At 39.8% G+C, this 27,743-nt stretch overlaps 1 protein-coding gene across 2 annotated transcripts in view; it reads right to left on the bottom strand.

The window, feature by feature from the left end:
- Nucleotides 1-27,743, bottom strand: part of TTC39B (tetratricopeptide repeat domain 39B) — a 129,132-nt gene that overhangs the window by 44,649 nt on the left and 56,740 nt on the right. For both annotated transcript variants that reach the window (XM_044265632.1, XM_044265633.1), the window contains 4 exons: nt 10,295-10,390; nt 6,183-6,293; nt 3,068-3,199; nt 1,930-2,006 (listed from right to left, as the gene is read on the bottom strand). In XM_044265632.1, coding sequence (XP_044121567.1) covers nt 1,930-2,006; nt 3,068-3,199; nt 6,183-6,293; nt 10,295-10,390 — 416 coding nt within the window. The remainder of the gene's footprint in view (nt 1-1,929; nt 2,007-3,067; nt 3,200-6,182; nt 6,294-10,294; nt 10,391-27,743) is intronic.

Below are 27,743 nucleotides of genomic sequence, written 5' to 3'. Positions count from 1 at the left end.
TAAAAAAAAAAAAAATGACAAACCTCAGAGCAGCCAAAGCATGGGCCACGAAAGCAGAGATAAAAGGCAAGGAAATTTGAACTCTGTCAACCATATGTAAGTGTCCTTCCTGTTAAATCCCTTTCACATCCTAAGTACTGCATTTACATATCTGTTTTTAAAGGAAATTTGAAAACCATTCAGGGCAGTAAGCCAGCCCTGAGAGAAGAAAGGGTATGTTCATGTTAAACCCACGAAAAGTTTAATTAAATATACTGATTTCTGCAGACAACCAGCCACTCAAGGATGTAAATGAAAATTACCAAGAGGAAAAACAAATCACATACTAAAGCTACAATGTTGTGACATGCTCCCTTGAACACAAAGTCTGTTCGGGTTGTAGTGACAGCCAAACTCATTAGGAATAAAATGCAACTTAATTTATAAAAGTCACATTCCTTCACTCTGCTTGATTTATATTGGGCAGATCCCCCGTCCTCAAAATTAACCATTTGGCATTTATGAATAGGTACCTTACCAGAACATTTCTTAATTATATTTCCTTAGTCTATGGAAGGAAATAGCTTCACCCTGTGCTAAAATGTTAGCTAAACATGCCTTTGGGTGTAAAAGTCTAAATAAACCTGTTTCTCAGACTATGTTATAGTCACAAGCTAATTTACATTTATTATTTTCTAATTAAGACTATTTTTTAAAGCAGTTTTAGGTCTGCAGCAAAATTGAGGGGAGGTACAGAAATTCCCCATGTATCCCTTGCCCCATGTGTGCTTAACCTCCTCTGATGAATTGATAAACTTCCGTGGACACATCATGATCACCCAACATCTACAATTCACATTACAGTTCCTTCTTGGTGACGTACATTCTATGGTTTGGGCAAATGTATAAAGACATGTATCCATCATTATGATATCTTACAAATTTTTTCATTATCCTAAAAATCCCCTGTGCTCCACATACTCATCTGTACACCCCAACCCTGGGCAACCACTGATCTTGTCACAGTTTGACCCTTTCCAGAATGTCATACGCTTGGAATCATATAGCCTGATGCCTTTTCAGATTGGTGTCTTTCACTTAGTAATATGCACTTAAGGTCACTCTGGGTCTTTTCATGGCTTGATGGTTCATTTCTTTTCAGTGCTGAATAATACTCCATTTGTCTGTATGGACCACAGTTCATTTATCCACTCACCTACTGAAGGACATCTTGGTTGCTTACATGCTTTGGCAATTATAAATAAAGCTGCTGTAAGCATCCACATGCATATATAAGTTTTCTGCTCCTTTGGGTAAATATTAAGGAGACTGATTGCTGGATTGTATAGTTTTGTAAGAAATTGCCAAACTGTCTCCCAACATAGCTGTACCATTTTGCATTCCCACAAGCCATGGATAAGGGTTCCTTTCCCTCTACATCTCTGCCAGCATTTGAAGTTTGTGTTTCAGATTATGGAAGTTCTAATAGGTATATAGTAGTATCTCATTGTTTGTTTTCTTTTTTTAATAAGTAGTAATAAGTAAATAAGTAAGTAAGTCCAGATTTTCTAAAGTGCCATGTAAAAAAAATTATAAAAAGATAGTAACACAGCACCATCTACTTTCAGGATGTCTCACATAGGAATGATTCAACATTTCCCTCATCCATATGTGAACATTTTGTTCCCTTTTCTACAAGCCTACCAGAGAAAGTGTGGGGTACAGTGGAAAGAACTGTGGCTTGCAGAAAGGCAGATCAGCTTTGAACCCCACTCTGTTATGTGGGGAATCCTAATCCATTAACCCATTACCAGTGGGGGAGTATGATGGGAAAAAGAAAAAGATATTCCATGTCCTTTATATTCTACACTTGCATACTGAATTTTATAAGTATGATCATATTTTAACTTTTCAAAGACAGGAAAAACTTAATCTTTAAATGGGTCTTACCTTCAGTCAGCTGCTCCAGTGATCCTCTAGAAAGAAGACTTGAGAAAGATTCTACAACTGTACATTTTTTCCTGTATCTATGGAGAATAAGCACAAGGGGAGATGGGAAAGAGAAAGAAAAAATGACAATAAATCAGGCCAGGCTCATTTTCCTTTGACATTCATTTTTGTCACAGTCACACCCAAGAGTTAGCAAGGAGAAACACTAAACCCTCAAGTCTATAGCACAGGGACCGCTCTTTTCCACACTGCACACCCAGCACCCAGCACTCGGTGGGCATCCTGTGGGCACTCCGCCCAGGCTTACTGGACACGTGAGTGGACAAACCCACACAAAACAATGAATGCTAACCCTGCCAAGCACCTTCCCTGAGCTGTTGGCCGAAATCAATATTTCTGGGGGAAGAGGCACCTGCAGGTTAAGAATCACTTAGAGGGCAGTACTTGGAAACTCTCTTGATTTGTAGCGCGGCAACATAATGACACAAGGACATAGTTTCATGTTAAACTTCACCAATGCTAGTTAACAGCTGCTGCTGGGGTCTTGCTATACACACAGAGCAAAGATTAAAATAAAACTGAAAATCCGTCTCATTTTCACCAACTGGAAGTGTCCAAATATGTCCTTTTAGACAAATAAAGCTCTCCCTTCTGAATAGGCAGCATCCCCCGTGCTCCACATACTCATCTGTACACCCCAACCCTGGGCAACCACTGATCTTGGACACACTGGCTTGGCAGGCAGTAGCTGAACTCATCCACTCCAGAGAGACCCCTTGAGAGATGCGTGCTGCTGACCACACACGTGTCTCCCTCAGTTTTTCTATGTGGTTCAAGCTACTGAAGGAAGGAAGGAAAGAAGGAAAGAAAAGAACAGAAAGAAAGAAAGAAGGGGGGAAAGGCGGAGGTATAGCTGTCAAGTGGTTGGCCAAACAAGAACCTACTATAATTCTTAATAGGAAATGTTAACTCTTTTACATGGAACTACATGAGGCCAGGCAGCTTTGGAGTACAAGTCCCTTACTACAATTGGGGCAAACTTCAAACAGAGGTCTCCATCAGCAAACCACACTCGCTTTGTCACACAGACATAAAGTTTTGTAGTTCTATCTCAAGTAGTTAGTTACTCAGCTCGTACTTTTGGCAGGTTTGTAATGCGTCCTTCATGGCAGAGATGCCGTTCTGGATGTCCTGTTGCTCAAAGGTCATGACCGCCTGCAACACCACAATAGTACTGTAGCCCAAAGCATGGTACATACTCTCCTTAGCCCTGGGGGCAAAACATAGGGAATTAATACATTCCAATTCGACTTAAAAGCATGCAGGTCTTGTCTGATACTAATCAGAAGAAATCCTAATAAATGCATATCGTGACTTTGATAGTGATAACTTTTACTCCTACACCATAATCACTGAAATAATACAGACTAAGAAAGGCATGTCGTAAAAAACTCAAATATCAAGGACTTTCCAAATTGAGCCTCCAGAGGCTGCACAGAATGTTCAGGTTGAAGCAGAAGCCGACAATTGTTTTTCTCCGTTTCAGCACAAGGGGGCAGCCTGCGGACTCTTTTCCTTGAAAACATTTCAAAGCAAACCAATTTTTCCCAGTTGAACACCAGGCAATATACTTAATATCTTCAGCTCTGATATAAGTACTAAAATAAAGGCCACTAGAAATGCATTTTGTGGCAGGGAGATTCTGATACAGAATCCAGAGGCCAAAGGAAAGCAAGATTTTTGCAATAAATTAGGTCAGCCCCAATGGACCCATGCAAAAGTACGTTTCAGACCTCATATCTAATCTAATTCCATTATCTACAATTCATGATTAAAGTTCTTGACAATTCCAATTACTAAATTATCTGTGAGAGTTGCTTGGACTCTTAAGGGCATTGATCAGTCCTAATGGACCACACATCCCAGACTTTCAGGCTGTGAAAACCTCACCATCTCTTTCTCAAAACTTCTCATTAGGTCAATTTGTTTTAAGATTTAAAATGGTAATGCACGATTCTGTTTTTAATTCAAATATAATGCACAATAGCCCACAGCTAGGAAAAACAAATGCAAGACACATTATTCTTTTCCCCCATGGAAATAGTCTAAACATCCTTTGGTAATTTGCAGTCTGTCCTGACTAGTGAGGTCACCGGCTGTTTGGAAAAAATCGCAAGGAGTTAGGAGCAACGCAAAATTAATCATGCATTGTGGTTTTAAACATCACATTTTATAATTTTTTTAATCATTTTATTTTTTAAAAAATTTTACTTATTTATTTGAGAAGGAGGGAATGAGAGAGAGAGAACACAAGAAGGGAAGGTCAGAGGAAGAGACCGACTCCACGTGGAGCAGAGAGCCTGATATGGGACTGGATCCTGGGACTCCAGGATCATGACCTGAGCTGAAGGCAGTTGCTTAACCAACTGAGCCACCCAGGCACCCTTAAACCTCAAATTTTAGACCCAAAGTTCCAAGAGGAAGACAGGAATTCACGTGGGAAAAACATATGTTTAACAATGAAATTTGCATAAAGATCAGAGAACATAAAACTTGACCAAATAAAATAATCACTTCTTTTCATTCTGTGTTATGACCAGCTGGGTGTCTGAGATGGAAAAAAGAAATCTTGTGTGAATAAAAAACAAAGGAGACAGGCAGGTAAGCTCAGAGAGGAGAGATAAAAAGAAAAAGGTAGGCAGGCTGTGAGAGGAAAACAGGGAAGTAGAGAGAAGACAGAAGTCTGAGGACTGGGAAGGACAGAGGGAAACAAGGCAGAAGACAAGCAGGATAGACATGTGTTGAAGACAACACTGGACAATGCCCTTCAGCTGTGGGCGATACCATCTATTTTATCATCTGTTCCTAAGGTCTGAAATACTCACAGCTCTTCTACATTGTAATAAAATTACCACAGCAGCGTCTGAGGAGGTAATATATTTTTTTAATTGAAATGTGTAGTTGAGGGGCACCTGGGTGGCTCAGTGGGTTAAAGCCTCTGCCTTGGGCTCAGGTCATGATCCCAGGGTCCTAGGATCGAGCCCCACATCTGGCTCCCAGCCTGCTTCCTCCTCTCTCTCTCTGCCTGCCTCTCTGCCTACTTGTGATCTGTCTGTCAAATAAATAAATAAAAAATCTTAAAAAAAAAAAGAAAGAAAAGAAATGTGTAGTTGACATATGACGGTATACTTGTTTCGGGTGTATGACATAGAGATTAGGCAATTCTATCATTATGCAGGGCTCACCACCGCAAGTTTAATAAGATTCAAAGTCTGTGATCAAAGTCACATTACCCTACTGACCAAAGAAATGAGATTCCCACTATTATGCTCAAGTAACCCTCCAAAAAATTGTTAGGGTGCCTGGGAGACTCAGTCAGTTAAGCGTCTGCCTTCAAATCAGGTCATGATCTCAGGGTTGTGGGATGGAGTCCCACATCTGGCTCCCTGCTCAGTGGAGAGTCTGCTTCTCCCTCTCCTTCTGCCTCTCCCCACCAACTCCCGCCCATGCTCTCTCTCTCTCTCTCAAATAAATAGAATCTTTAAAAAAGAATAAAAGAAAAAAGAAAAATGAATAAAAAATTGTGATATATGATCTAAGCTTCATCCAAGCAAGTGACTATGTCTGAAGGCATAATGTAAGACTATTCCTGTCAAGCTCCAGGCACACTGTAGACATAGTCACATATGTCCACATGGGCTGTGGTCAAGGTGACACCTAGTATCAGAGCTGAGCATGGGTGTTGCTGCCACATTTGAAAAACGAACAGGTATTATTAACTGAAATTAAATCGCTTAACTAATCTACCACATAAATAGGGAATCCCAAGAACATTTTTTTATTATCTTAAATTTCTTCTTGAACATTTGAGATTAGCATATTCTAGTTCTTCCCATCCTATTTCAAAGGAAACTTTTTTTAATATATAAGCTTTAAAGGCATATCCATAAAAATATTTCACTGAGGAAAGTAAAATGAAGCTCTATGAAACTATATGCAGTGACAGTATTTCAACACATAAAGAAATAAAAATATGAGAAAGAGTCAGAAACATTCTACTGATTAAATTTGAAAAGACAGATTTCCTAACTGGATATTAAAACTGACCAATGGTAGGGGGTCTCCACCAAATTAGTTTAGAAATGTGCAGGTGGAAATGCAGATAAATTAACTGACAAGCATGACATGAATGAAAGAATCATCAGAAATATCTGAAAAAATGTATTTTATCTGAGAGAAAGAAAGTTAATTACCATGGTCGAAGCAATTCTAAGGCATCTGTAAATTTGTTACTTAGAAATAAGTTCAATGCCACTTCACATTCTTCTAGGCCACACTTGAGATCCACCTTGTTTGATGTTGACCTAAAGACCAAGGAAAAATACACAGAATGTCTACAGCTTTTACTATAAGCACATTGTCCCGTGTGTGTGTGTCTGTGGACACTTTGGAGACAGAAGGCTGGAATTCTAACTCTACCACTGAGTAGCTACGCCTTTAATGTTCTGAAACCTGACTGGCTCATCTGTAAAAATGGGAACACCACCACCACCTACTTCACGAAGCTGTTATGAGGGTGGAAGAAATTGACAAATAAGGCTCATAGCAGGCACCAAGACCACAAGCAGGGAACTACCTTTACTCATAGGAGAGGGGAAAGTTATTGGGGTTTAGTTTGATCATGTAGGGGGGAAAAATATGCTTCAGCGGAAAACTATGCATTATTGTCTAGACTGTAGAAGAGACCCCTTCGGATTGCTTTTTGATTCTAGGGAACTACCTCGCAACTCTGTAAACTGTATTTTCTTTTTTAATTAGAGTAGAGTGGATACACAATGCTTCCTTAGTTTCAGGTGTACAACACAGTGACTCATCTTCTCTTGCTGTTCCCACCACAAAGGTAGCTACCATCTGTCACAGTACAATGATAGTCTAATATCATGGACTGTTTCCCTATGCTGTGCCTTTTATTCCCACAGCTTATTTATTCCCTAAGTGGAAGCCTGTGTGTCCCACTCTCCTTCACCCATTTTGCCCATCCACCCACCCACCCCATCCCTGTAGCAACCATCAGTTTGTTTTCTATATTTATAGGTCTGATTCTGCATTTTGTTTGTTTATCCATTTGTTTTGTTTTTTAGATTCAACACGTAAGTGTTGAATGTATTTGTCTTTCTCAGTCTGACTTATTTCACTTAACATTATATCCTCTAGGTCCATCTATGCTGTTGCAAATGGCAAGGTCTCATCGTTTTTTATAGCTGAGTGATATTCCATTGTACACATACACCATATCTTCTTTAACCATTTATCTATGGCTGGACACTTGGATGTCCATATCTTCTGTATCCTGGCTTCCATATCTTGGTTATTGTAAAGAATGTGAATAACCATGGGGTGCACCATCTTTTTGAATCCTTTTCTTTTGGTAAATACCTAGCAATGAAAATGGATCGTATGGCATTTCAACGTTTCTTTTTTGAGGAACTTCCGTGCTGTTTTCCACAGTGGCTGTGTCAGTTTACATGCCCACCAAGAATGCACGAGGGTTCCCTTTTCTCCACCTCCTGGGCAACATTTGTTATGTCTTGTCTTTTTTTTTTTTTTTTTTTTTTTTTTTTTTGTAATTTTAGGCATTCTGACAGATACAACTGATATCTCACTGTAGTTTTGATTTGCATTTCTCCAACAGTTAGTGATGCTGAACATCTTTCCATGTGTCTGTTGGCCATCTGTATGTTTTTTGGGAAAAATATCTATTCGGGTCCTCCACCCGTTTTTTAATAGATTCGGTTTTTTAGTGTTGAATTGCAACTCTGTAAATTGTAACTGAGAGCAATGGAAAATAATTGTCTATTGACATATCCATAGACATGTAAATTCTATCCTGACTAGTAGAGGTTCAATTACCTCTTCTCCTTCAGCATACAAAAAGCTAGTTTTGCTGACTTTGGACATTAATTTCAATATTCTTTTACTCCATATAAATTTGTGCTGTTTCAATTTCTCCTTTGAAACTGTTATAACATCTGCCTAGTTCCCTCACTGATTAATGAGTTAAGTAAAATCTTTAACGTGTTTATTTCTACATCTGTATAATCATTATGATTTTACCCTTTATTAAAAATTATCTGTTACTTGATGGAAATTTGCTCTTTAAAGTTAGGGCCCTTAGGGTACCTGGGTGGCTCAATCAGTTAAGTGTCCAACTAGATTTCAGCTTGGGTCGTGATCTCGAATTTGTGAGATTGAGCCCCGTGTCAGGCATGGAGCCTACTTAAGATTCTCTCTCTCTCTACCCCCCCTGCCTGTGCCCTTCCCCTCAACCAAAATAAACAGACAAATAAACAAATAATAAATAATAAAATCAGAGCCTTCTCCAAAATGTTTTGTGTAACTTTTTTTTAAGTAGGTTCCCTGCCCAGCATGGAGCCCAACACAGGGTGTGAATTAAGGACCCTGAGATCAACAATAGAGCTGAGATCAAGAGTCGGAGGCTTAACTGACAAAGCCACCCAGGCACCCCGAGTAACAACTTCTAATAGGAAAATAGTTCAGTAAGTAAATGAACAGTATGATAATTTAAAAGAACTTAAAATCACATTTCCATGCTACCAACCTCTTCAAATTCCTTCCTTCAAGCATGAAAACAAAATCGCACTTCAGTTACTCCCTTACCAGAAAGGGGTTCTGATGCTTTTGCCCAACTGCAAGCTAACGTTGAGTGCTCTGAGCACATTCAAGCTAGGCAAGGCTAAGCTGTGATGTTCAGTAGGTTAGAAACATCGAATGCATTTTCAACTTATGATGGGCTCATTTGGGATGTAAGCCCACCGTAAATCAAGGAAGATCTAGAAAGGCTGATGCAGTAGTTACTTAGGAAACTATCAGATGAGTTAAAGGTTAACCCTGAGGGAGAGACTCATGTATCTACAGAAAACTCAGACTTCCGGGGCGCCTGGGTGGCTCAGTGGGTTAAGCCGCTGCCTTCGGCTCAGGTCGTGATCTCAGGGTCCTGGGATCGAGTCCCGCATCGGGCTCTCTGCTCAGCGGGGAGCCTGCTTCCCCCTCTCTCTCTTTGCCTGCCTCTCTGCCTGCTTGTGATCTCTGTCTGTCAAATGAATAAATAAAATCTTAAAAAAAAAAAAAAAAAAGAAAACTCAGACTTCCACAAGCAGAGACGTACGGAATGAAATCGCAATGTGAAAAATAAATGACTTTAAGATCCTTAGGAGTTAGTTCCAGCTTCATCTCCACCCATCAGTCTTTAGATCATCACACCCCTTCGTCGTACCGTGAGAGCTGAGCCCTAAGGCAAACTGCCAAAGCCACGAGTGTTAGGAACACTCACAAGTAGCTGAAATTTCAAATGCAAAACCTCAAATGCTAAAGATCTGGTGTATAACTGAAAGTTTAATAAGCCTGTAAGGATAGATAAAAAGCCCTTTCTCATAGTATAAAACAGCTTTCATGGAGTCGCCTTTAATATCTGATAAAGAACTCATTATATTAATTCGAGAATGGGTAAGAAAGGAATATTACGTAGCAACTGTGATATCACAAAGATATTAATGGAAAGGAAAAATGTAATGATACATTAACTTTGAAAAAGCAGGTACAAAAAAAAGGATGGAGGGGCAGGGTAAAAAATAATAACAAAATTTTTAAAAAGCAGGTTACTAAATAGTATATAGAACATGATGCCAAGTAATTAGAAAAAAAAAGCACTCTATATATAAAGAGAAAAAAAAGGATACACATACACACACACACAAAGTTATAGTGATGGTAATATACATTTTTCTCTCTCCTTTGTAGTTTTCTACATTTCCTGAATTTTCTACAATCAACATTTTCTTAAAATGCTGTTTAAGCCAAGGATACAAGAAGAATGTAGGTAGAGAAATAATCATACTGCAACATTCATTGAAAACCCTATGGCTGCATCCATATCAGACAGAAGCATATGCCCAGGAAAAAGATGAGAATACAGTTTGAGAGGTCATACTTATGGTGGATGTTTCTCCTTCCTTCCATTTTCTCCAATGCTTGGCAATGTAGTTATAATATTTTATAATGGGAACTGATGATTTAAAAAATTTTAAGATACAAAAGCCTCAAAAGGAAAGGTGTGTCCCAAATGTTGAATTTAGCTTGGCTTCTTTTTAGGTAACAGTGCCATCCATTCACAAGTCCTTTAGCAGCTCTGCCTCTCCTTCCCTAATTTATAAAATAGACACTACACCTGCTTATTTCGCCAGTCAGTAAAATACAAAGCCCTATTGTAACATCAACACTGCAATTCACCAAAGGGTTGTACTGCTCTCCCCTGTTGTCCCGAAAACACCTGCACCCTCTTCCTGACCTGCTCACATTAGATGATCCGAGCCGTCCAGAGGCCAGTTTTGTATCAAGTGATGCAAAGGGACGGCTGCTTGTTGCCATATCTGTGCGAGAAAACCTATTAATAAAAAAGAAAAACAAAACAAAACAGAATGAGGTTTTTATTTCTTTGTCCTACAGGAAAAGTCCCCATAAATTCAAGTATACAACATAAGACCTTCAATTATTTAATTCATCTCACCTCTATGTCTAATCAATTTTTAAAATCCAGTAACAAAAATCTATGTACTGTTACATGGTGAACATTTCTGAAATATAGCAGCAATAAAATAAACTTATTTTGTTTATTCTCACACACAAAAAAGAAAAAAAAAATCACCCCCACAGCTCTCCACCCAAAGACAACACTGTATCCTGTATATAAATATCCTCCCAGATCTTTTCCCAAGTAAATCTATACATGCATTTTTATACTTTATTAAAATGGAATACTATTGTAAGGATGAAGAAGTTTTCCTTGACCCTCTTAGAGTCCCTGGCTGGGCCTGGCAATAAAATGGAGAAAGACAGATTAACAGGAGAAAAGCATATATATTTTACTTGACTCATCCTGTACATGGGAGCCTTCACAAGAGAACGAAGACCCCAAAGAATAAAGCAGCTTTCACATTTGTGAAGAATTGGCGAGACAAAGGTTGGGGCTCAGAATAGTATATGATGATGAAGTAACTAAGAAGCCAACGGTTACTTTAAAAAGGTTTCCAGAGTCACTAGGCTGATACAAATGTCTTTCTCCAGTAAAAGGAGAATTTATTTCCTGCCTTTAGGCAGGAAAAGGGGAGCTTTTCCAGTGTTTACTGCTTCTTGATTACCTTCAGCTCAAAATGATTTTTAGGTCAAATTATGGGATGACAGGTTCTAGTTTCCTTCATTATATCCTGAATCTTTTCTTCTGGACAGAGTTGCTTTATTATAGTTACTGTAACATAATTTGTTACTTGTCCCTTATTTGGGGGCATGTAAGTTGCTCCCAATGTTTTCCAATTACGAACACTATTGTAATAAGCTCTTTAGTCACTTGCCTGATTATTTCCCGAGTATAAATTCTTGAGTTAAAGGACATATATTTTGCAAGGTATATTCTTTTAATAAATGGCTCCATTTCCCATTACATATACACCACAGAGTGCTAAGGAAACAAAGAGGAGGTGGGGACTGATCTGGTTTGCAGACTCGGGCCATTTTATTGACCCAGAGCTCCCTCCACAGACACAGGGAGGCAGGTCCAAGCAAGAGAAAGAAACTCCCAGTTTAAGAGTAAGCCCCGCCCCGAGTTGTAACAGAAGCCCCAACCTTCCGCTTTCATTCACCTTAACTATACACAAGCCATACAGAGAAAAGGGTTATTGACTTTCCCTAGGGAAGCTTTTTTTTTTTTTTAATTTTAAGTGTGCAATGCCCTCAATTAAGTGGAATTTGATTCTAGCCCACCTTTCAGATTTCCCAATATCCTGTAATATTTTAGATTCAACATTCAATCTATCTTGAATATATCAAGTTCCCTAAATTTTATACATCAGATTAAGAGAAAATCAAGGTTCTTCTCACAAAGGTGGTTGGGAGAAAAGAAAACACCAACCATACATAGAAAGAAATGTAGGTTAAGACAGGTTGTTTTCCATCACAATGCCATTTTTACCAGAATAGGGGAAGCACCCAGCATTTACACAAACAAGACTCGAGGACACTGATGGTTACCTCTGCTTTGGAGCGAAGAGGAGAAAGATATTCACAAAGCTGTCATTTACCTATCTGGACCATTCTTGCCCATCTGTTCTATTACAGATTCATTTATAAGGGCTAGAAAAACATGGTCTCCGAAATTACTGTAGAAATGACCCCATTTCTCATTTGCCTTCAGCTTCAATTACAAAATTCTCCCCAATATTGAAATTTTTATTTAATCAAAGCTAATCACTTCCTTTAACATTTCTGACTTTGAGGACATAATACTTAGAAAAACCTTCCCTCCACAAAGATTATATAGCATAATTTTACCAGTGCTGTCATTTTTTAATATTCAATTTGTTGATCTATTTATAATTTGAATATATGGTACAAGAGAGTGCTGTGTATTTTTTCTTAATCTTTTGCCGTTTTCCTCAGGATAATTTTTTATTATTTTTTAAAAGATTTTTATTTATTTATTTGACAGAGAGAGATCAAAATAAGCAGAGGAACAGGTAGAGAAAGGGGGGGAAGCAGGCTCCCTGCTGAGCAGAAAGCCCTATGGCGATGGCGGGGCTTGATCCCAAGACCCTGAGATTATGACCTGAGCCAAAGGCAGAGACTTAACCCACTGAACCACCCAGGCACCCCCAAGATAATTTTTTAAAGACCATGTGTTTTCCCCAGTGATTTGACATACCATCTATATAAAATACTAAAATTTATTAAGTTCCACTAAAATCAAGTCTGCTATGCCAGGTAAATGTTGCATGTTTCAAAGCTACAATTACACTATCCTTACCAGACAATAACAGATTTGAATTCAGCAGAACCTAATAATTATTAATAAAATAATGTTAGATTTTATTCACATTTTCAGAGGTATAAAAGTTCTAGTCCTTTATGCCTTCTAGTCCTTTATGCCTTTGTATACATGTACACAAAGTCCCTGAAATTCTATAGTATTTTAAAATTTATATTAATATCACAGTCAGTACAACAGGCTACATATGGATTTTTTATTCAACAGTATTTTTTGATATAGACCTAATTCACTCACTTAGATTACTATATAATATTTCATCAACAACCTATTTTCTTCTTTTTTTATGATAAATGTTTCAAATACAGAGAGAAAATGACAGGCATATACCTGGAATCCACTTTTGTATACTGTGAGAATTAAATTTAATTGTTTCCCACATGAATAGGCAATTATACCCACACCAGTGAATAAGTCATCTTTCAGCTACTCCTTGGCTTAGAAGAAACAAAGAAAAAAGAGCATGTCCTCTCAACGTCATCTTGGAGCACTGATGGACCCACCAAGCAATATTTCATTCTGTAAGGAATATGTTTCTTTGATTTACTATTTACTACCAATTAAGGTTCATATTATGCAAAATAATACATAAACTTACAGACTTTTTTGGTCTGGTATTTGTGCAAATACCGTCTTACAGGAGATTAAAAAGTTTCTCCTATAAAAATCTTATTCCAGGGGTGCCTGGGTGGCTCAGTGGGTTAAGGCCTCTGCTTTCAGCTCAGGTCATGATCTCAGGGTCCTGGGATCAAGCCCCGCATAGGGCTCTCTGCTCAGTGGAGAGCCTGCTTCCCCCTCTCTCTCTGTCTGCCTCTCTGCCTACTTGTGATCTCTGTCTGTCAAATAAATAAATAAAATCTTAAAAAAAAAAATTAGCCCTGCTAAAAAATCTTATTCCAACATTCATCAGTTGCCCAAATGTTCCTGGAACCAGTTTTACCATCTTGCTGATTTCCTCGATCAATAAGTCTTTGACTTTGTTAAAAGGAAAAACCACAAGCCCAAAATGGTGTCTCTTTGTCTCTTAGAATTCCAAACTGGGGTTTAATAACTAATCTAATTGTAGTTTCAACCTCCCCCAGAAAAATAGTCTTAACCAGTCAGTCAGGAATTTTCCCCATCTGGGGCCAATGAGTCCTCCATGAGTCTGCCACAGGGGCCCTCTCCATTCCCCAGAGGAAGATGAGGTAATCTGAAAGGTAAGACCTGCTACTTTCCCTCCTATAGGAAAACGACCCTGCCTGGAATAATTCTTTCCTTTTGCTAACAACTTTCCAGCCCCACCCTTCTTCCTATAAAATTCTGCTGTTATGTACAACTCCTCAGACCGCCCCTCTACTTGCTAGATGGGATGCTGCCCAATTAATGAATTGTTAAATAAAGCCAGTTAGATCTTCAAATTTACTAGGCTGAACTTTGTTTTTTAACACTAACTCTACAATACTATATTTTCTTTTCTATACACACATTCATTCAGGTCTTTTTTCCTTCAACGTTTCTAATACATGGAACACTGCACTGAGGTTCAGATGTCCTCTAGCTAAATGCTCCTTAGACTGCTTTGGTCTTAGAATCTGTACCACCAAAGTAAGCACAATTATTAAAAATTTAACTGAACAGAATGACTTGACTGTTCTACTCCTAAGCATAACCTAGATGTTATATCCATAAGTTAAAAGAAATGTATTTTTGGATAGTGGAAAATACTGTTATTGGGTTGATAAAAGATAAGAAAAACAATACACCATATCTCAATGTTTTCAATTCTGTTGGAAAATTTGTCCTTCTTTTGCCCTGATTTTATGCCTTTTTTAAAAAAGTTTTTAAACAGCTTTATTGAGATATAATTCACAGAACATACAATTCGCCCATGTAAAGTACACACAGTCAAGGGCTTTTAGAACATTCTTAGAGGTGTTCAGCTTTCACCACAATCTAAGATTTTATTTATTCATGAGAGAGAGAGTTGGGGGAGGGTCACGGAGGAGGGAGAGGGCGACTCTCAAGCAGACTCCCCGCTGAGTGCAGAGACTCCATCCAACAACCTCGAGATCTTGAGTGATAACCAAGAATCAGATGCCTAACTGACTGAGCCACCCTGGTGTCCCTATCATCACAATCTAATTTTACAACATTTTGTCACCCAAAAGAAACCTTGCATCCATCTATTAGCACTCACTCTGCATTTCTCCCCTCCACCTCTAGTCTTAGCCAACCAAGAATCTGCTTTCAGTATCCATAGGGTTTTTTCTAGCCTGGACGTTTCATATTAATGGACTGATAGAATATGCAGTCTTCCGTGACTTGCTTTTTCACTTAGCATAAAGTCTTCAAGGTACATGTTGATGATGTATCAGTACTTCATTCCTTTCTATTGCCAAATAATATTCCAGTGTATGGATATAACACATTTTGTTTATCATTTTATCAGTTGATGGATATATGTGTTATTTCCACTTTTGGGGTATTTTTTTAAAGATTTATTTACTTATTTTAGAGAGAGAGGGAGAGAGAGCACTTGTGCTCAGGAGTGGGGGGAAGGGGCAGTGGGAGAGAGAAAGAATATCAAGCAGACTCCCTGTCAAGCACAGAGCCAGATGTGGGGCTTGATCCCATGACCTGAGATCATAACCTGAGTCAAAATCAAAAGTCAAACATACAACCAACTAAGCCACCCAGGTGTCCTCCACTTTTTAGCTATTTTGAATAATGCTGCTATTAATATTCATGTACAAATTCTTATATAGAAATATAATTCATTTTTCTTGGCTATATACCTAGGAAGATAATTGCTGAATCATATGGTAAGTTTATACTTGACATTTCAAAAAACTGCCAGAGTGTTTTTCCAAGTGGCTGTGTGATTTTACATTCTTACCAGCAATGTAGGAGTGTTCCAATTTCTCCATACCTTAGCCAATGTTTATTATTATTCATCTTAGTGGGTGTGATGGTATCTCATTGTGGTTTTGACTTGCATTTGTCTAATGACTAGTGATTGAGATCTGTTTAGGTACTTAATGGCCATTTGTATATCTTCTTTGGAGAAATGTCTATCCAGGTTCTTTGGCCATTTTTTAAATGGGCTATTTGTCTTTTTACTATTAAGTTTCATACTGCTCTAATTTTTAAAGATTTTATTTATTTATTTGACAGGGAGAAATCACAAGTAGGCAGAGAGGCAGGCAGAGAGAGAGGGGGAAGCAGGCTCCCTGCTGAGCAGAGAGCCCGATGCGGGACTCGATCCCAGGACTCTGAGATCATGACCTGAGCCGAAGGCAGCGGCTTAACCCACTGAGCCACCCAGGCGCCCCGATACTGCTCTAATTTTTAATCAGTAGGTAAAACTATTTTCAGATGAAAAGCTTACAACTATTTCTAATACTTTTTCCTCTCATTCAAATCATAATTAGCAGAATCAATTCAAATTTAATTTCCCCAATAAATCCAACAGAATGTGCCATGGTCCTGAACAATGAAATAAAAGCTAAGCCATTTTTTTTTAAGATTTTATTTATTTATTTAAGAGAGAGTACATGTGTACATGAGTGAGGGAGGGGCAGAGGGAAAGGGAGAAGCAGATTCTGTGCCGAGCAGAAAGCCTGACATGGGGCTTGATCCTAGGACTCTGGGATCATGACCTGAGCCAAAAATAGACACTTAACTGACTGAGCCACCCAGGCACCCAAAGCTAGCCCCCCTTTCTTTTTAAGATTTTATTTATTTATTTAAGAGAGAGAGAGCACAGAAGGAGAGTGAGAGGGAGAAGTAGACCCCCCTATAGGGCAGGGATCCCCATGCAGGGCTTGATCCCGGGGCCCTGAGATTGTGACCTGAGCTAAAGGCAGACACTTAACCAAAGAGCCACCCAGGTGCCCTGCTAGCCTTTTTTTTAAAAAGAAGAAAAAATGAAATGAAATTTCAAAAATTAATAAAAAGATACTTAGTATCTTTTAAGCTTTTTCATCAAAGTTAAAATCTCTCTTTTGGGGAGAAAAGGAATGAAAGTAAACAGACCAACTGGTACGTTCTGGAAGGCACCATTTACATACAATCTACAGTCTAGATGGGTGTCCACTGTAGTTATAAACACAAGACTCGACACAACCACCAGGTTCCCAGGAAATCCACTGCTTATAATTTTCGACAACATGATCAGCTTGTATTTCACTAAAGAAAACTCACAAGAACAAATTCTGCCCAAAGGCTGATTCCTTCAAATAGCCATTTTCAAAACCTGTGATCAAGGAAGAGGGGAGATGCGGCTACTGCAGCTGACTTAGCAAGAACAGCCCCAAAATCAACAGGTACCCCCAAATGCACTGCCAGCCCCTACCCCAGCCTCTCACCGGTACTACAGAATCAAAGCAAAGGAATTTTCTCTCCACTCAAGTCCTGTTCTGCTATAGGGAGGATCTACACGCTAAAAAAAAAAAAAAAAAAAAAAAAAAAGACAAGCACCAACAAAGAATATAATTATTCCATTAAATCAGACACAAATGAATTTATAAACTAATTAACCTGCCCATAAATAATCCATGCTTAGGCTTAGGACAATCAAAACTGCTAACTTTCTTTCATATTATCTGTGGAGCTTGGGTGATTTTTATATTCTTTGTGCTTTTTAATTTTTTTTCAAAGTTTCAAAAATGATCATGTAGTATTTTTAATAATTGGGAAAAAACTGTATATTTTGAGCAATTTAAGTTCAAATTCACGAAGGGAACATCTGAATATCAATTTAAGGAAACACCCTCTGTTCACCCCCTCTACTGCCACACAAGGCTTACAATAGTTCTCTGGAAAAAAATGCAAGAACAGTATATTATTTTTAGTCCTTTCCATGTAAGGAAGATAGAATACATCATTACCCAATGTGTCTCTAATGTTATTTTAGACCTTATTGAACTCTTCCAAATTATCACTACTTTGAGAAAATCAGTACTTACATGTTGCAGTTTTTTTAATTTTATCTTTTCTGTTTCCTACACTGACAACACACTTCCATTCTATTTTAAGTTTCCAACTTAAAATACCTGTAATAATATACTCCTGAATTGCTTTCAAATGTGTTTTTTTATATATACATTTATGATCTCAACCTGATTTTTATTGTATCTACCTATTTGCTGAAAATGGGTTTATTCCTTTATTGAAAGGAACTGGCTCTCCCAGGTGGAAATCAGTAGACACTCTAATGAGTTCTTGATACTAGCCCCATTCCCATCTTCGGCAGCTCTGAAAAATGCAGTACACCGTGCTGGTTTGCATGCCAACAAGCCATCTGTTTATATGAAAGATGGAAAATGAAAGTCCTTTACTAAAGATGGAGTTACTGGAAAGGTATTTCCTTTTACCCTCCTCTTACATTTTTATTAGAAACTGGGCTAGAAGATACAAAACATGGTAACCAACTCTGCAAAAATAAAGGTGGAAAAGGTAGCAGGGAATGGACCACCATCTAAAAAAGTAATGCACTAAATGAAAGGGTTAAATTTAGTAAATTAAAGTTTAGTTTTCCCTCACAAACATCTAGGAGCACCACACTGAAGGCCCTATATCATGTGTCAGATACATAAAGTCATACAGTTCATGATCTCAAAGATGATACTAGAGAATACATTATAGATTTTAAATTACTTACAACTTTTTAACCACCATGTTGCTAAGTCACATTTTTTAAAATATTTTATTTATTTGAGAGAGAGAGAGCATGATCTAGAGAAAGGGGCAGGGAAAGAGGGAGACACAGACTCCCCTCTGAGCAGGGAACCCAATCCCAGGACCCTAGAATCATGACTGAGCCACAAGTCACATTTTTTTTTTTTTAATCCTGCTTATAAGTTCCTAACTTTGGATCAAGAGTCCATCCAGAAGGGGTGCCTAGTGTCTCAGTCAGTTAAACGTCTGCCTTCAGCTCAGGTCAAGATCCTAGGGTCCTGGGATCGAGTCCTGCACTAGGCTCCCTGCTCAGTGAGGAAGCCTGTTTCTCCCTCTCCCTCTGCCTGCTGCTCTCCCTGCTTGCTCTCGCTATCCCTGTCAAATAAATAAACAAAATCTTACCAAAAAAAAAAAAAAAAAGAAGAAGAAGAAGAAGAAAAAGTCCAGCTAGGGGCACCTGTATGGCTCAGTTGGTTGAGCATCCAACTTCTGATTTTGGCTTGGGTCATCATCTCAGGTCCTGGGATCAAGGCTGTGTAGGGGCTCTGTGCTCAGCAGGGAATCTGCTTAAGGATTCTCTCTCCCTCTCCCTTTGCTCCTCCCCTACTACCTAGTGTGACTGTGTTCTCTCTCTCTCTCTCTCTCAAATAATTAATTTTTTAAAAAAAAAGTCCAACCAAAAGCTTGCATACATGTCAACAAGCTGTCTGCCAACTGTCCCCAGGCAGACCTGCCATGCAAGTGGAAAGCCTGACTTCTTGAATAAACAGACACAGGAGCGCATGGAAGTCAGCAGTATGCCCATCTGCTCCCAACAACACACCTGTCAACACACCTCCCAAGAACACACTGTTCCAAGAGCACCAACAACTGGAAATGCAACTAGGAGCCAAGAAACAGGGACAGAAAGGCCTCAAAGCCAGTTCAGTAGAAGGAAGAGTTTAAGAGAGTGGAGAAGTTTAACTCAGGAAAAAGGAAAGTTGGAAGAAAGCAGAAAAAAGGAAAGAACAAACATTCCCTCCCTTGCTCACTTGAGGTAGATCTCAATGCCCCTTCCTAGACTACCTTCTCTGGACTGGATCCTATTCCCAAATGACTCAGAAAGACATAAAATGATGTGCTTACAGAGAAAGAACAATAGAACAAATGTGGCAAAGTGTTAAAAATGGATTAGGGATATACAAATACTCTTATTCTCATACTCTTGTGCTCAGATTGAAATTATTGCAAAATAAGGTGTTTTTTGTTTTTTGTTTGTTTGTTTGTTTGTTTGCTTTTAAATAAGGTGTTTTTAAAAGACAACTTGGATGACCCTGGAGCAAAGGGCAAATGAGAGTGGCCATGGACCTCAGGCCCCCATGGACCAGCCAAAGCCAGTGTGGAATGCCAAGTCCTTGGGGTCATGAGCATACCAACAGATCCAGCCATCACAGGTGCTTTGGTGGCAGAGACAGTGACAACACAGGTTAATCAAGAAAAAGTGGGTGGGGCTGTCAACCAGAGAGCAATTCCCAGGGTAAGGTTCTATCTCCATGGAACTTCTTCCAACACCGAGGTACTTTTGGGAAAGAGGGCCAGGGGGAGCCTTTGAGAAAGAAGATCATAGGCCTGATGCAAAGTTTAAATTTTTACTTGACTGGGCACTTACCTCTCCCATTCCCCTCGAGAAAATCTGAGTCACTCTAAAAGAGACTATTTGAAATGTGAACAGATGATGGGATCTTTTATTAACAACTTAATGTTTTCTTCTACCGGCATGGGGGATGAGAGTTCCAGAGCAAAGTGAGAACAGTTGCAAAAGAACAGAAGTTCATTTTCATGTAAACTAGAAAGCATGCCTCAGACTTTCCTCACTAAGAAAATGGACCCCAGTAAATGGACCCCAGGACTTACTGTTTCTTCAGGAAAAAAAAAAAAAAAAAGAAACTGCCCAAACAGATGCTATTTCTCTTACCGGCACACAGAGCAAATCAGACAGAGCTGGAAACTAAAACCAGAGACTATCTTTTCAATTCTTTTCTGAAGCAAAGCAGGCTGTACTCCTTCACAGTACTTCAAACAAACAACAGAAAGTCAGATTGGCAAGAGATACATAGGCAGCTCCTATTTCGTTTTGCTAGTTTTTTAATTAAAAAAAAAAAAAAAATCCCTTCACTATTGGAGGGTTTTCTTATTTCTAACAGAAAGCTGTTACCCAGTCTACCAATCACCCTCTCTCACTGTCCCACCTGCGGTGTGATGTTGCCGAAAGCGTGCGGGGATGCAAGGCTGAGCCCGGACCCCTGTCCCAGGTGTGCCACTCACTTGCAAACAGAGACACACCAAGGCAGTTCGTCCGCGGCTAGGGATCTCAGGGTCCTCGTGTGCAAAAACAGAGGAGGATTACAAAATCACAGAAAGCAGAGAGGTGGTGGCCAGGGGCTGGGGAAGAGGGGGCAGTGGGGGTTCTTGTCTAATGAGTATGGAGTTCTGCTTTCCCTGATGAGAGCTCTGGAGCAGACCGCGGTGACGGCGGCACACGGTGGGAATGTGCTGAACGCCACTGGACCGGACACTGAGAAGTGGTGAAGACAGCAGAGTTTATGTTAGGTGTATCTTACCACAATAAAAAGAAACTGGGAGGGAAAACAAGCAAGCAAACAAACAAACAAACAAAAATCCATACATGGAGACAAAGAGCCAGAGGAGGGTTAACACCTGCCCCATGGACCTTACACAGAAGTTATAAGGAAGAAACGCACTCCATTTTGTAAAATCACTTTTTAGGCTGAATACCACATACATGCGGAGCTGATGTTGTTAGAAGAGTTAAGTGATTAGGGCTAAGAACTTCCCATTAGCCAGACCACAGCATTCCTAGGCATTCCTACGGGGCGCTCCCGCTATTCGGGAGCTGGGTGGCTGAGGCTCCTTAGGCAGCACTTGGCCAGTTTCAGTTTGTCCCTCAAAAGGAGAAATGCAGGTATTTTCAAGACGCAGAGTAAACACAGGATTTCTGTGGGGGGTGGGATGGGGGGGCGGGAGGGATGGGGGATATCATTTCTTCTCAAACGTTACAAACTACATATAACAAAGAGTAGCCAATAGAGAAATTTTTAAAAAGCAATGCTAGAAAAAAGTTTTCCTTTCATTTGGCTTCCAGCCCATGAAGGAGAGAAAAAAAATAAAGGCTACCTGAAGTCATTGCTTTTTTCAGGCTCGGTAATGTTTTTCTCCCCTGGGTTCCTTGATCAGAATTTAAAACTCATCAGAGTGATTATGGCTTTACTTTCAGCTGTGGAAGGTAGAGGATGAGGAATTCTCTGTCTTAGCACAGTGATGCTCAATGAATTTTGCGGGGAACACATGACATTTGCATTAATTCTGTATTAGCACCCTTGTGCCAAGTACATTCTGAATACCTTACATTTTATATCAGGCATGTAGATGGGAAGTACCCATGTGTGTATTATCACGGGAGTCCTCCATTTACAAACAAGTAAATTTCAGTAAATATTAGGTAGGACAAAAACAAGCCGGAAGGGGAAGCATATACGTACTCACGTAATTAAAGTTTAATTTTCTCTAGCTCTTTAATGTGTGGCTGTTTTCATAGTGTGTGGTGTATAGTCAGCCTGTGATATCAAGCAGGCACACAAAATGGTTTTTGTATATAGGGATGCTACTGCTTTAAAAAAAGAAGAAGAAGAAGAAACACCAAAACTAATATTAAGGAGGGGTGATGCCACATAAATGCTACATATTAGGACTTGGTTTGCTGGATCACAGGAAGGTTCAAATTCTGCCCCACCCAGTGCCCCAAAAGATAATGACTATATAATTCCAAACACAAGAGAAATTTGAGTCTTGTTCCCATACTTCCCTGCTTTCTAAAACATAGTCCTCTATAAGGACTTGAAATAAGATATTCTATAACCCACTAATACAAAAACAATCATGAAAGAAATCTGTTCATACTACTTGAATGGTCACTAAAGACTTTCCACACCTGTGGACTAATGAAATATCAAAAGAAAAGTAAACCACGCATGAAATTCCTATCAAAACCCATACCCACATAATCTGCCCATATATGCAGTCTGCCCTTTCTAAAATGAGCCGGGGGTGCCCTGGCTGGCTCAGTCAGTGGAGCGTGGGATTCTTGATCTCAGGGTTGTGAGTTTAAGCCCCACACTGAATGTAGAGATTAGTTTAAAAATGAACCAAAGACGTAAGTGTAAATGTGGTGTTAAAAAGTGGAAAGCACGGGGGCCAGGGTGGCTCAGCCGGCTGAGCGTCGGATTCCTGATTTCAGCTCAGATCATGAAATCAAGCCCCACAGGGGGATTTCATGCTCTCATGGAGTCTGCTTATCCTTCTCCCTCTGCTTCCCCCCTTCCCCGCTCTTGCTCCCTCGCTCTCTTTTTCTAGTAAATAAGTACTTTTTTTTTTTTTTTTAAGTGGAAAGCAAGTGCAAAATGTTAGGAAGATCTCTGGGTATAAGGCACCAAAAAAAAAAAAAAAATCATTTTTCATGACACATGTATCCAGGAGTACACTGTGGCTTTAATAAATACATAAATAAATAAAATGAGGAGAGGGCTGTCTATACCCCAATCAATCTATGGCTAAGGGACACAGTACAACAGCTTTTCAAGGGTCACTTCATCTTCCTCATCTATAAAATCGGCGGAAGCAGTCAGCATAGTTTGCATTGAAAATACAAAGACAGACTCACCATGGGTACTAGGACTGAAGCAGACATTTTAAAAAGATTCTAGTTCATTTCTTCCCCACTAAGATATGAAAATCTTAAGTGGATGACAGACCAAAAAAGGAAACCTGAGAGCCTCAAAATCCCCTACTTCATGGCAGGCCTCAAGCTTTTTACTAATCAAATGAGAAGTCTGTCTCTGTGCTGGAAATCAAACGTATTTGCTATACAAACAATGATTGATATTTATTTCTTTGTGTGTATCTACATATATACATACATAGGTACATATATACACATATATATTAAATACTCAGTCTATGCCATAAAGTCCATTAAGCCCTAAATTATCAATAACTTTTGGCAGAGTATTAGAACCAAGAGAAAGAATCATATAGGATTGAAGCACACTCTTTCCCACCCCTCAGGCCAGTCTCCACACTGTGTCCAGGTCATCCTATCTAAACACAAGTCCATGTAATTCAGTGGTCTGGCACCGCCCTTGCCACAGCTCCTTGGCAAGATGCCCTTGGCATCTGTCTTCCTCTGACCAGCCTATCCACACTAGAACAGCAGGACTCCCAAGCTTCTTGATAAATCCTGAAGAGAACATGGTGAAGGGGATCAGAGTATGTCACCCTGAAATGTGTCACTCAGACATAAAGACTGTTTTGAGCTGAAGCAATTAGCTCTCATCCTCCCCATCCTGGCCAAAAAGCAGGGTATAAATTTCCTTTTGTAAAGGTGTTTCCCTTTCCCGCACCAGAAAGAGAATTACCTCAGGGATAAATCTTACCACCTTAGAGGACTCTTACCTACACAACAAACCTAACTCAACAATCCTTACTTACCACACATTTCCTAGTCATCTTCCTACAATTTAATGCTCATCCAGAAACCCAAAACCCCTTCCTTGGCCTAGACTCTTCTCCACACTTCACTGTACCTCCTCAAGATAGTACATAAGTGGGGCCTTTGGGTGGCTCCATCAGTTAAGCAGGCAACTCTTAATTTTGGCTCAGGTCATGATCTCAGGATTTTGAGATGGAGCCCTGCGTCATACCTGTGTGGGGTATGGAGCCTGATTAAGATTCTCCCCCGGAAATAAATTGGAAAAAAAAAAAAAAATTCTCCCCCGGGCTCCTGGGTGGCTCAGTGGGTTAGGCCACTGCCTTCGGCTCGGGTCATGATCTCAGGGTACTGGGATCGAGTCCTGCATCGGGCTCTCTGCTCAGCAGGGAGCCTGCTTCCTCCTCTCTCTCTCTGCCTGCCTCTCTGTCTACTTGTGATATCTCTCTGTCAAATAAGTAAATAAAATCTTAAAAAAAAAAAAAAATTCTCCCTCTGGGGACGCCTGGGTGGCTCAGTGGGTTAAGCTGCTGCCTTCGGCTCAGGTCATGATCTCAGGGTCCTGGGATCGAGTCCCACATAGGGCTCTCTGCTCAGCAGGGAGCCTGCTTCCTCCTCTCTCTCTGCTTGCCTCTCTGTCCACTTGTGATCTCTGTCAAATAAATAAAATCTTAAAAAAAAAAAAAAAAAGATTCTCCCTCTGCCTCTTTAAAAAAAAAAAAAAAAAAGTATATAAGCCCCAAATTCTAACCACCTCCTTGAGGTACATTTTTTGGTGTGTGTATGCAGTTAAACTTTTCTTTTTTCCTCCTGCTCCTCTTTTGTCATTTAATTTGCGGGGCCGAGAAATACATTTAGGACAGTAGAGGAGAAAGTCTGGCTTCTCCTACAATGGTCTCTCCTATCTTAGGACTTTGACTTAATAAACCCTCCTGCTATAACTGATCGATCTTGTCCGGTGTCTGCCCCAGTTCAGACATCGCCTCTTTCAGAAAGCCTTCTCAGGTCAGCCTCTGCCCAGATTCCTCCCCATCACCCCAGGTTGGGTTAGTCACCCTTCATCTTTGCTCCCACAGAGCCCTGACCTTCTCCACACCTCTGCATTTATCCCACTATATCCCAATGACAGTGTCCTTTTTTTTTTTTTTTTTTTTTAGACTAACTACAGAGTTTCTTCTCTGTATTCTCCAACAAATTCTAAGTGCCTGAATGGCTATTAATAACCCAAGATATTTTCTTCTGTTTAAAAAAAAGGGGGAGAGCCTGGGTGTCTCAGTCGTTAAGCGTCTGCCTTCAGCTCAGGTCATGATCCTAGGGTTCTGGGATCGAGCCCTACATCGGGCTCCCTGCTCAGCGGGAAGCCTGCTTCTCCTCTCTCATTCCCCCTGCTTGTGTTCCCTCTCTTGCTCTCTGTCAAATAAATAAATAAAATCTTAAAAAAAAAAAAAAAGTTAACTGTTCACTCCAAGCAACGAAGGCAGCACAGACAGACCTCTGAATCTGGGCTGTGAGGGAAGGCAGGTCAGGCTGCCAGGGACTCTTCCTCAAAATCAAGGCCAGCCAAACACCTTTACAAGTTCAGGCTCTTGCTGTTATTTTTTGCTTTGTTTTGTTTTACTTGGATGATTGGTTTTGGTCTGTTCTTTGCTTTTAATTCTGCTTTTGGTTTCTTAGTATCTTCTAACACACTCCAATGAAATAAACAGCAGCTAGGAACTCTGGTTTACTGGCCCCATTTTAACTTGTGTGACCCCTGTACTCACTCCCTACCTGTCTATAAACTGAGGGAGTAGTAGAAGAAGGGTTCTTAAACTTAGTTGCCCACAGTCACAGGGAAGCCTGTAATAAACGCTGATCTCCCTCTAGAACTCGGGTCACTGGTGACCACCAGAAGGGGCAGAGACTGGAAATCAAGTCACACCTGGAATCGAGTTCTAATTCCTCCACTTACTTCCTATGTGACCCAGCAATTTCACCTCTCTGTACCTTGGGGTAGCTGCTTGTTACAACAGAGATAGCTACGTCTTTTGTAGGGTTGAAGGGAAGTTAATGTATGCAGAAACCAACTAGTGGCTGGCCCACTGCAGATGCTCAGTAAATGATAGGGAAGTCCTTGACCCCATCCTGTGTATTCTCCATGGCACCCTAGCATTTCTCCACTGTGGCCTTTAGGGAGTTTCCAGCCAGCAGGGTGTCTTTGCCATATTCTCCACCCCATCCCCGGTGCCTAGCACAGTTCCCACAACCATGCCCAACATCACAGCAGACACTCAATAAATATGTATGAGATTAATGAAACAGTAAGATATTAAAATATACTAACGTAACCGATTCCCCTTCCCCTCTCACTGCACTTAACTGTAAACTCCCCCAAAGCAGGGACCATTTCTTATTTAGTGATATGAAACCTACACTTACTACAATGCTTATCGTATACTTGTTGAACTAATCAAATTATTTTCATAATCTTTTTCCAGCTCAAGTATACCAAGGATCTGTCGCTTCAGAAGATCTGGGACAAAAGGAGTTGCAAGGATCTGTATGCCCTGTATATATGCCTGGCCATAAACCATCTAGACTTCTACAGTTGAAAAATGACCACAGTTGTAATGAAATAATGAAGTACTTTTTAAATGCTCCCCTCACCTGCTAAAAATATCTGCTCCATGAGGGCACATATATCTTGTTCCATATCATAACCCCAGGGCCTGGCAAGACCTTTGCAACAAATATAAACGTCTATTTAATGAATGAATGATTAATACACCTAAGTTCCTTATAAGTCTAGGTAAGGCAGAATTTCCTATTTTTAGGAATCCTCCCTAATTAAATTCGAAGTTGCTACATTTAGGTCAAAGGAAATGTTTAAAAATAAAAACAGCATATGTTTGATCTCTGGGGGGTAGTTTCTTTTTTAAAATCCTTGATTTCCGTCACACTGCAGGAAATCAACCAAAAACTGATACCCACAAAGCTCATGTAGTATGCCCCCCTCAGTCAAATATATTCTATACCTACGAAGGTGAGTGTTAGCAGTTGCCATTTAAAAGTATTTTGACTACTGATCTCTGAACAAATCAACTTTTAGGAATTGCTTTAGCTAATGTGATTTTTTTTTTTAAAGATTTTATGTATTTATTTGACAGAGAGAAATCACAAGTAGATGGAGAGGCAGGCAGAGAGAGAGAGGGAAGCAGGCTCCCTGCCGAGCAGAGAGCCCGATGTGGGACTCGATCCCAGGACCCTGAGATCATGACCCGAGCCGAAGGCAGCGGCTTAACCCATTGAGCCACCCAGGCGCCCCTAGCTAATGTGATTTTTAAGATAAAAGAATGAGATCAGTAACCCAATGATATGAATCATTGAAATCATAAGACTTTTCATTTAACAAGGACAAATCAAGAACATAACGGGGGTTTTGATGGGAACCAAAACTTAACCTCTACCTTCACAAAATGTTCAAAATTGATTCCATAATATTTCAGCAAGGATACAGTTCCAGCCTCCAGTGAATTCCAAAGGGGGAAAGTGGGGCACAGTGACTAAGGACAGATGTTAAGGCTAAAGAATCTACGTCATCAGAAAAAAATGGCACCAATTCAAACGCACAATTAGAAAAGGGGTGGTCATGCAAAGGTCACTTTTTAGTAATTCCCACCCCCGTCACCTGCCAGAGAGACACGGAGAGAAGCCAACACAGGGGTTCACAGTGAGAGG

The sequence above is a fragment of the Neovison vison genome, chromosome 9 (genome assembly GCF_020171115.1).
Source record: "Neovison vison isolate M4711 chromosome 9, ASM_NN_V1, whole genome shotgun sequence".
NCBI lineage: Eukaryota > Metazoa > Chordata > Mammalia > Carnivora > Mustelidae > Neogale > Neogale vison.
The sequence above is the reverse complement of the archived record's forward strand: the minus strand, read 5'-3'. Positions and strand labels throughout refer to the sequence as shown.